At 45.5% G+C, this 10,992-nt stretch overlaps 1 protein-coding gene across 5 annotated transcripts in view; it reads right to left on the bottom strand.

Moving 5' to 3' along the window:
- The window catches only part of RAVER2 (ribonucleoprotein, PTB binding 2), a 31,127-nt gene extending 20,206 nt beyond the window's left edge, over positions 1 to 10,921 (bottom strand). For all 5 annotated transcript variants that reach the window (XM_035333809.1, XM_035333812.1, XM_035333813.1 and 2 more), the window contains exons 1-2: positions 10,722 to 10,921; positions 1,593 to 1,659 (exon numbers count right to left, since the gene is read on the bottom strand). In XM_035333809.1, coding sequence (XP_035189700.1) covers positions 1,593 to 1,659; positions 10,722 to 10,904 — 250 coding nt within the window. In that variant the 5' untranslated portion in view covers positions 10,905 to 10,921. The remainder of the gene's footprint in view (positions 1 to 1,592; positions 1,660 to 10,721) is intronic.
- Positions 10,922 to 10,992: the final 71 nt, after the last annotated feature.

Genomic DNA, 10,992 nt, shown 5'->3' with positions numbered 1-10,992 from the left:
ATAATGCTTGGTAATTTAGGAATACTTACATAGAATATATGGATAAAAACAATGAATTTTAAAAGGACTCATCTTTTTTAAGATAAAAATGCTTTTTCAAAATGCTGTGTGCTCATTAAAGGATTCTTCATCGTGTTTATCACTAGTTTCACTCATTGGGAAGGTCTTCAGAGCTCTGCAAGTTCTGACTATGTCCATCAAACTAAAAAGAAATTAAATGTATCTAAACAAATCAAGACAAATGGAGTTCCTTACACAAGCAGTTCGCACTACAATATAGACGTCCATCACCACAGAGAGGAGAGAGGTGACTGGTGTCAGCCAACATGGCTTCACTAAGGGCAAATCATGCCTGTCAAATTTGGTGGCCTTCTAGGACGGGTTTACAATGTTGGTGGATAAGGGAAGAGCAACTGATGTCATCCCCGTGGATTTGTGCAAAGCTTTTGACACTGTCCCACACGTCATCCTTGTCTCCAAATTGGAGAGGCATGAATTTGATGGCTGGACCACTCGGTGGGTAAGGAATTGGCTGGATGGTCGTACTCAAAGAGTTGCAGTCAATGGCTCAATGTCCAGGTGGAGACCAGAGATGACTGGTGCCCCTCAGGGGTCAGTAGTGGGACCAGTACTATTTTACATCTCTGCTGGCAACGTGTCCAGTGAGATTGAGCGCACCCTCAGCACGTTTGCTGATGACACCAAGCTGTGTGGTGTGGTCAACACGCTGGAGGGAAGCAATGCCATCCAGAAGGACCTGGGCAGGCTCAAGTGGTGGGCCTGTGAGAACCTCCAGAAGAACTTCTTTGTATATCGTCAAGTTAAGATGCTGTAACCCAGAAGATGTTAATACCTGTATTTTTTTAAAAAAATCCCATTACATCAAACACAGTCCTACAAGGGCAGGTGTCAGATTTCCTAGCAAAATCCTGACAGCAACCTGCCACAGTCACCGCATTTGTCCTTCAATCCAAGATTACCTCCTGAGGTAATCCCGGCTGAAATACCTATGGCAATCTGGATGTACAGGATCATGTAGAGAAACACTTGTCCAGCTCTGTACCTCAGAAGTGCTAAAAATCTGTGACTCCCCTATGTAGAGAATTGATTTGTAAATGGAAGATCTGACTTAGATAAAACAAGATTTAGTTCAGGGCAATGTTTCCTTCAAAGACTTAAGTATTTCTTTAAAATGCCTCTGGCTCATGTTACCTGAAACAAATGCATCTGGAGCTAGGTACGTTTTCCTCTGATCACATCATGTGCACATGTGAAGGTTTGTCCTAAGAGAAGCCTCAGGATTAGTTTTTCAAAGGAATTTGGACAGTTGAGGTTAGATTAGTCTCAAAGAGACACTGACTGAGGGGCATATGCCTGATAGATACCAAACAGGGCCAACCTACTTCTCACTGCTATCAATAGTTTCCAATTCTCCACTGGCTTCAGAAGAGGCTGACAAAACGTACAGCCAAGGGGCAATCAGGCTACATGCCGGCAGACAAGTTAATGAGTTCAGGCATAGCAGACGATATTCCTCACTAGTTTCATCACAGAATTGAAATGTGTGACACCAGAAGATTTTAATTTCTTACCTGTTCTTTTATTTCTGTCCACATAACAATACTTTATTTCATAATCTTTAAATAAGTCATGGATTTCCTGAAAGAGAAAAGTACAAGTAACATCAGAGAAATAATTCACCAGACCAAATAAATAAGTGTATAAATTTAGCTTCACTTTTTAAACAAAAACTTTCCTGATAAACAGAAAACTTTACCATAGAAACACTATCAAATAATTGTTTTTAGAAGAGCTGGTTATACTACTACAGCAATGTTTTTATCTCAAGTAAAGAATTGGCTTACTGAATGTGATTAATGTACTTTTCATTATACAACGTTTCATAAGCACAACAGACTGTCCTGCTGACTGTCTTTATCAAAGACAAATAACATCACAGTTCATTAAATAGAAAAAAAAAACACCACTATTTCTCAAAAGTACAGCTAGTAGAGTTAAAATGCCACACAGATGAGATATCAGCAACATCACATCAGGCAATTTACTGAGGGCAGGCAACACTGTAATAAAATAAAACAGCTGCTTTAGTTTCCTCTAACTGCTCAAGTTCACTTTAGCAGATTTTAGCTCTTTTAATAATGAATATTCTTTCAAGCAGCAGTGAATCCTGCACAGAATACCCCATGGAACGTATCATTTATCAATTACTGCACAGGTGTCCAATGAAGAATCAACCCCAAGGGCGTTATTTGTACCCACTAATTAATGGGTAAAGAGCAGGGGAGCTGGAGAGGCGGGGTAGGAACAAGTGCAAGAGGTGTGTTAGTTTGCTAAAGCTGCTCCCCAGCACAAGCAAAACACGTGCCTGTGTCCCACAAAACCCACCAACTATTATCAGCTCAGAGGCAAGAATGCAGAGACAGACATTAATCATCCCTAGGAAGAGAGCAAATCTTTGGACATGTTTATATTTCAGTTGGGTAAGTCCCATATGTGATAGCAAAAGACCATTTGAGTATCAAAATAATCAACAAACTCTGTCTGAAAGTTTCAGTGCAGCCAGTTTCCAGCAGCCCAGTCAATTTGCCAGTGGGCTAATTCAGCGATATACAGCCTGGGTTAATTGGGCTCTCTGTGACTGGTATCAGGTGCCCCCCTTTTAGTCAAAGGGACACCAATCTCTAGTTTCACTAGTTAACAGCTGTCAAATACTACATTAATAAAATATGGCTGTTTCTCGATCTACCAGCCACCCTAATCAGACGTGGTGAGGATATGGTTTCTGAAAAGCAAAACAAGCCAGGCACACTGCGAAGACCCGAGTCAGGAAGGTGACTCTAACGAGAGTTCTCTAACGAGAACCGGGCAGCAATGAGAGCTCCTCGAGGTCCTTGATACTGAGGAGAAATGACACTTTCTGTGAAGTCGTGCAGCTCAAAAGTACAAAGTTGTTCCTGTCCTGATCAGAAAAAGGGGGACATAGTCACCCTTTTTTATTTCATATACTACAAGGGTAATGCTGCAAGTATGATCTGGCGGTTAAGTAGCAGGAAATAGGGTTTCAAATGGTTCGTAACACTCTCTTAAAGGTCTTTTGCGTGAGCCAGATGACTTCCCAGCAACTGTTTGAAATTTTAATTGAGAGGGAAAATAGCCTGTAGCAAACTTATCTTCATGGGATAATCATGAGGTCTTCGTGTTAACAATTATGAGGACAAAAAGAAGATAACCTAGTTTAAGCTAAGTCACTTTAAAAGGCCACTGTAAGGATTTTAACAGCATTTGCCCAGGTCGTTGAGCACACTGCTAGAGTCTGGCACTACCGCGGCAGGGCTGAGACCTGCAACTGCCTGACTGTGTCTGGGTATTATTTTGGCGAGGGCATTTTTCACATAAAGACAGTTTGAGACAGTTTACAAAAATAAAACACAGCACACTGACTCTTAAGCAAATATAGACTCCTTCAAATTAAACAGATATCTCCATATATGTGTACATTAGACTAAGATTCTTCATAATATTTTCAGAAGTACGAAGCCAACTGTTGAGCTCGTGTCTTATTTAAAAGAGTGACTTGGGCGCTTCTGTAAATCTCACCCTCACCTTCCAACACTGGTGCCTGCGAGAAAAGAATGAAGACTATTTCCATTTTAATTTATTTAACGGGGTGTGTGCCTGGCAGGCCCTGACCCCACAGGATGTAGCCAACGGCCGTGGCTGTCCCCTGAGCATGGCAAATGTTTGTGGCTTGGGCCCTGCTCCTGGCAGCCACCCGGCTCAGGGCACCTGAGCGCTTCCAACCTTCTTCCATGAGGCAGTTACCAAACGGCTTCTCCTGAAGGATTCCTCCCTCCCCAGTCAGAGATCGTTAAGGTTGGAAAAGCCCTCCAACATCTGGTCCAACCATCCTCCTACCACCAATGTCACCACCAAACCATGTCCCCAAGCACCATGTCCAACCTTCCCTTGAACACCTCCAGGGACGGTGACTCCACCACCTCCCTGGGCAACCCATCCCAACGCCTGACTGCTCTTTCTGAGAAGAAATGTCTCCTGCTACAAATTAATTAACCCAGCAGTCTAAAAAACGGGGCTGACACCTACTAGCAGAAACGATCTAACTGTGTCCTGCAACGTCTAAACAGAAGGGCAAGGCGTGCTATCATGGGAAGGCCTCGCTGCCACCCCCAGCGCCCGGCCAGGTTACAGGATTTGGGCAGCACGAGCTGGAGGCACTTACAACGAGAGCTACAGCCGTCACGAACCCCGTGGCAGCTCCAGTGCCAGCACCCTGGCCCCCCAGTAACCGCTACAAGTTCTCAGAAGTGGACTTCAAGAGCTCATTAATCTAAGCACTAGTAAAAATTAAAATCTTAACCAGACAGTAATCCACTCACACTTAAGGATGGGCAGGAAAAGAAAAACCAAATATATTCAAAGGGAGTTAAGAGAAAGCACAAGTAAACATAGGCTGGATACCCTTCCAAAATGTATTATTTACTGCCACAAGAAACGTCGTCTTGAAATACTTTAATTCTTGGCCTGGCCTGGCCTGGCCTGTCTTGTCTTGGGTACTTGGGTAGAAAAACATCAGCGTGAGTTTTTACCACATATTATCAATTTGAAACTTGCATCTCTGAAAGGGAAAGAATGCCTTCCTCAGAGACTGTCTTTATGCCTTATGACCTGGATTTTTTTTAATATATATATTTTTTAACAGCAACCTGAGTCATTAGCTGGCACATTTGCCCTACCAGGCACATTTGCCCTACGTACCAAATCAATAAAGCTCAGCTATTAATTCTATTAAAATCACCTGGTCACACCAGGTGATCTAACAGCATAAGAAAAAAAAAGCAAAAAATATGTAGTCATCACCTGGATCAACATACTACATACAAAATTACAGCACCCCAAAACCAAGAGTACTTTTCTCTCTCTAGATGTAATACTGAATTACGTTGTTCTGGCAACAGAAGCATTTAGCAGCTCTGACGGTGCCTGGCAAGATTTGCACCGTGAGTGCAAGGAAGAGGCAGAGCATTACGTTTATGAATGACACAGTTCATTTAATTCAGTTTTAGACCACTAGACCGAGTCCATGACATGCCACATGGACTTCGCTACAGATATATAAAGTCTGTTGTGGAAAATTAAATAAAAAAAAAAGTTTTAAGCAAGAGAAGAGCAACGTGCTTTAAAGTAATTATCTATTATTGAGGAAAAATCACAGAGAATCTGCCGGAGAGTAAGAAGTGCAGTGCACAGCACCAAGGGTTGAAGAACAGCACACAAGGACTGGTGCACGGTGCAATTTTAAACCTTCCCTGTCTGCTAGTGACTCCTGAGGTAGGAAAACCCCAAATTTTCACCACCTGGGCATCGACCGCCAGACGAAGCCTCCCTTGTTCCTAACAAACACAGGTGCAGACAAAGATTGGGCTCACCATGCCAGCTGCACATATAAACTCATGGTGACATACGTTCTCTTCTGTGAAAAATTCTCCAGTTTTTAGATTGTTTTGAAGAAAAATCTTCTGTGAGCAGTGGCTGTAGGATCAAGCCCAGGATGTGCAGCAGATCTTCACCTGCCCAGGCATCCAGGAAGAGAGGACAGAGGCAGGCCCTGAGTCTTCTGCTCAGCACGCTCCCTCGGCACTGCCACAGGGTCACAAACTATGAAACTGGAAATAAAACCTAGCCTGGGATTCTAGGCCATAAACTGCCCTTAGGGCATACTAAAACAAAGGCATCTTCACATTTGTAAGACCATACCCCTCCAAAGATCAGTCAGTCATACAATAATTTAAGAAAATATTGTCACTAAGACAGAAGAGGAGCAATTTCTTAGCAGCCTTATAATGGGAATGAAAAATATAATTCTCTGGTATTCCAAAGACAGACACATTAGTGTGTTGATAAGAGGAAGATTATGGGATTGGAAACTAATTTCATCATTCTGGGTATGCCAGGTTGCATGGAAGCTAAATGAAAGATGACAAAGACATTGCAGAGGTAATGTGAGAGAGGAAGAGCACAAAACAAAAGCCAAGCTATAAAGAAAACCAAAAAGCATGTACGTCCTAAGGCATGAGGGCTCCTCACTATCCAGCCAATAAGCCTTTCATGTGCAGTCAGTGTGACTGAGGACAATCTGAAACACAAAGGCCCCTTTCCACTTAAAAGTCTGGCATACAACGGATTGGGAAAGAGCGTTTCCTCAAATCACCACAGTTCATTAAAGGTTTTTGATTAAAAAGGAACATGGAAAAAATGTGGCTAATCAAGACAGAAAGAAGAAAACCTCTGAAATGGCATCGTTCTAAGTTGTAATTTGTTTTTTAATCAGGAACAAACACCAGTGAAAAACCTGGACAGGCACATCAGGTCCCAAAACCCCAAATAAATCTCCGTTCGGGGTGAGTTGCACCAGTTTCCTATGAATACTTAAATGTTTCATCTTTCTTTAGAATTTGTCACACCAAAGAAGAACTACAGGGCATTAAAGTAATTAATCAGCCCTAATTTACTTCATGACCTACATTAAAGTAGAACATTCCCTTCATTTCCTAGTCTCAGATATTAAAGGAGAAGAGCAGAATTGTGACTATAGTACAGTTGCATTCAAAGATGATAAGGGGCAGCAAAAAGCTTATTGAAAACCAGCGCAACTTCTGCACCACAGGTTCCTCAGCTGCGAAGAGGGGAATGAAAAAGTGAACAGCCCTTGTTAGTCATCGGATCTTAGCAGTGAAGACTGGAGATTTTGCTACAAATCCCAGCAATGACTAGCAAGAAAGAGAATCCAAGTCCTACCGTTCCTAAAAGCAACTCCTTAAGATCCTAAGTTGTATGCCAGAGAAGCAGACTGCTGACTTCCATCACATTTGTGAGCTACAGCTCCTATGGAAGTTAATCAGACAGAGATGACAAACCACTAACTCTGAAAAATGAATGACTTGGGGAAATCAAGAACAATTCTTCTAATCCGTTGGGATAATCCCCCAAGAAAACAGAACACACAGAAGTTCATTTGCCATATGATACTCCAACAAAATAAAACTTCCCCGGTTTAGTAGGGTACCAACCTCTCTTACACATTTTAAGTTATTGATATCTCTTTCAGTGATGGAGAGAAGTTGTTATCGCTTCCTTCCCTCCCAACCTCCACCCCCAGAAGTCCTCCTGCCTCCCAGGGCACTCGGAGCAGCTTTATGGCAGTTCCAGGAGCCTTCAATCTGCGATACCTGCCTTTCAACACTGCGCTTTCAACATCATATGCAACTGTGTTCTTTGCTATTGAAATGTATTAACCAATTCATCAGGGAGGCACTGGCACAAGGCAATTGCAAGAGACATCCAACTACGAGATTGCAAATTGATTACCAAACATAGACCAAAGCAAAACAAACAACCACAACCAAGCTTACCTTCCAGTCTCTTTACAAAAATCCTTGATATAAACATCGGTCTTACCACAACATTGCATCAGACGATACTGACGCCAAGAAGGACAGACCCACCAGCTGACATTTCAAGAAGGCGGACACCAGTGGGACGATCTTGCCTGTCTTACCGTAGCACATCACATACCACTGCCCCGCTAGGGTTCCTTGGATCCTGCCTAACGCCCTTCATACTAATGGAGATACAAATTGATTACTCTGATGAGAGCACTTCCCCACTAGCGAAACATCCTTGACACGAGCAGGTAAGCTCCACAAGGAACACGATGGCCAGCTGAACAGATTTTCAACATAGCTTTCATACAGCTGCAATGATAGAGAAACGCTCGATTGAGGGAGGGAGGAAAACATTAGTTAAGATACGAGATGATCTGGCAAGTTGTTTTACTGACAGCACTAACCCAATGGACAGAAATCAGTCAGCCCGATAAAAGCGCATTTCTATCTCATTTTATAGTTCCAGCAACCTAAAAACTAGTACATATATAGCTGCACGGCTCTCCACGTGCTGCATCTCAGCCCCAGAGAGGTGACAGCACTAATGCGTCAGGCTGCTGAGCCCCGTGGTCGATGGCGTGCGCGGATCAGGCGCCACGCTGGAGGGGTCAGGGATGCACGCGGACGCTCGCCGGGACGCCTGGAAGGCTTCAGTGCGACAGGGCACTGCCAAGTTGAGTAACTTGCCAGCTGAACAGTAAATGGAGACTTTACTTGCAAGAACGGTGAAGGTGGTAATAAAAATGCTTACCACAGGTCTGTTGCAAAAATACCTTTCTCTGCAGCTGTAGCAAGAGAACTGCTTGTAGCAGTATTAATCCTGCGAGTACGTATTCGCAAACTGAGCTGTAAAACCCAAAGCAGAAAGAACGTTCTTGGGTTAATTTTGACTCAATTTTTTCTCCCTTCAGATCTATTCCATACTGCCACTCGACGAAGAAAGTCCCAAAGGGAATGCTGATTTCCTTGACTCAACAGACTGCAAAACGTGTTCTCCAGATTGCCTTTCCTCCTGAAAGCAGGTTCTGGATTCCCTTAGCAGTACTAATGCTGCCAAATGCATTTCGAAGGGAACCCCACTTACCAAGATTTCAGTGTGGGTTACCTTTGCCCCCTTGCTACAGCCAACTAGCACCTGAAGTGCTGAAGGCTTCTGACACTTCCCGATCTGTTTGTTTGGTTTCTGAGACAACAAATCTTCGGTACTCTGCTTCTCTGTCAGAAACCTCTAGAGGTAACAGAAGATTAAAACTCCAATAACAAATAAATAAGTTAATATGTAGCTATAATTGGCAAAGAAAAATGTTTATTTAATTTCACTTTAAAAAAAATGGAGTTTTGTTATCATTTTGAACCTTTCAAAAAAAGTTCTCATCTCCACCAATCATATCGGTAGCAGCAAAAGAGCTGTTTCCCGCTTGGAAACTATTTTGGTAAATCTTGGCCTCGATCTTCACTTAGTAACAACAAATGAGAGCAAACCCAACGTCTCAGTGCTTAGAGGTTAATAACTACATTTATGAAATCCCATTCTGGAAGACTTTGCATTTTCAGGACGTTCATCTCTGTCTTGTTGGAGAATAAACTGGCCAGGGGAGCAATATGTTACCTGATTTCACTTGTCTAAGCAATCATTTCAAGAAGAAAACAGCAGAGAAAACACCTCTGCAGAGTTTACCGAGGTTATTAGTTTGATTCAAGAAAAGGTAGGCTTCATGGTAATGTTTGGAAATAGATGACAGCCAAGTACAGAGGTATACTTAACGTGCCTGACCACAAACATACTTCTCCTCTCCAAAACTGCTCCAGGACAGAAACTTCCTTGCTACAGCACGAATATTCTGCCCATACATATCAACACCAACAGCTCAATATTAAAAATCACATTGGCACCTTTTCCAACTGTAACTGAGAATCTGTATGCGATGGTGTCACTTAAAGCCTAGCAGCAGGTAAACGTGAGAGCCTTATGTACGGAGAGAAAGCCACCAAAGTGCTACTTTTAAGTCACCAAACCAAAATGGCAAACTCCCACAGTGCTGCATGGTTGCCAAATCGGACCTTTATGCTAATACCTCCCTGCAGCAGCCTTTGTCTGACAACGCAACACCAAATTTGATGGTTTCTGCATACACGAGCCGTGTTTTTTACTGGACCACTGGTGAATTCAGGTGAATTCAGCACCTGCTGTGTGGAACAGGAGGGAGTCACGCACCTGCTTGGGCATCCGACAGAGCGATGCCGTGCCAGCAGGCAGCTGGGGATACACCAGCAAGCCCCTGTGCCAACAGCCGTGCTTGGCAGCTTCTCAAAGAGAAGACGAAGATAAGCGAGGCTTTCCAAGTTGTGAGTTAGCAAGAACTTCTTATTGATGAGCTCGTGAGGTCGCTACACATGGCAGCGAGGCTCTCTGTGTAAACCACCACGCTGGATCACAGCAAAATCAGCATTTTTAAGTCAGTGACCACCTACGGCCACGCAGACCGAAGGCACCCGTTATGTAGGCACACATCACAGAAGCACGGCGGTGAGCACGCTCTGGATCGAGTTATGTGGATTTTTGGCAGATCCTCCCCAAAACAAGCGGATCTTCGAGAGCTGCCGAGAACCTGTGAATCCTCGCTGCACCTACCCGCGGGCAACAAAATTCCTTGTGCTCGGGAAAGTAAAGGGAAGGGACCCAAGGAGCGGCTTAGAACAAAAGCTGTAATTACAGGTTTTACCTTGTGCACGAGTTCAGCGCGCCCACCGCTCTGCAGGTGCCCCAAGCCCCACAAAGTGACTAAATCGCTGCCAACCTGACCGGCGTGCCGCAGGCTCAGGAGATCGCCGATGTTCCCCCGCGACCCGCGGCGCTTTCCCGCAGCCACCGGCGTGCTCTGGAAGCCGCCTCCACCTCCCCCGGGCAGGACGCGGGGCTGGAGGCTCCGGAGGGGCGATCCCACACGAACCCCCCCCCGGCGGAGCCCCCCCATACCCGGGCGGGGATGCGCAGCCCGCGGCTCCGGCCGGCGGCAGAGCGGGGCCGCCTCCAGCCGCCGGCGGTAACAAAGCCGATCGGCGGCCAGAGGAGCCGGAGCGCCGGGGCTCCCCTCGGTCGCGACGCGGCCGGGAGGCGGCAGCCCCGGGCAGCCCCGAGCCTCCCTCCCTCCCTCCCTCCCTCCCTCACGCCGGCCCCCGGGAGCTGCTCCCACCGCAGCCCCCCTCGCCCGGTCGCCGCCACGCCGCCGGCCGCACCTGGCTGCTGCTCTCGGCCGGCAGGTTCCTCAGCAGGATCTTGCGCCTGTTGCTCAGCTCCCGGCGGGTGATCGCCAAGCGCCTCGCCACCTCCTCGGGGCTCGGCGGCGGAGGCGGCCGAACCCCCCGCGGCGGCGGCGGCTCCGCGGGCAGCTCCGAGCCGCGTTCGGCTGCTGCCGCCATCTTGCAGCGCCGCCCGGCCGAGCGGGGGGAGCCGCCGCTGCGCTGGGTTTTTTTTTTTTTTTTTTTTTTTTTTTTTTTTTTTTTTTTT

This window comes from Oxyura jamaicensis, chromosome 8, assembly GCF_011077185.1.
Source record: "Oxyura jamaicensis isolate SHBP4307 breed ruddy duck chromosome 8, BPBGC_Ojam_1.0, whole genome shotgun sequence".
Taxonomy (NCBI): Eukaryota; Metazoa; Chordata; class Aves; order Anseriformes; family Anatidae; genus Oxyura; species Oxyura jamaicensis.
Note: the sequence above shows the minus strand (reverse complement) of the source record. Positions and strands in the feature narration are given on the sequence as shown.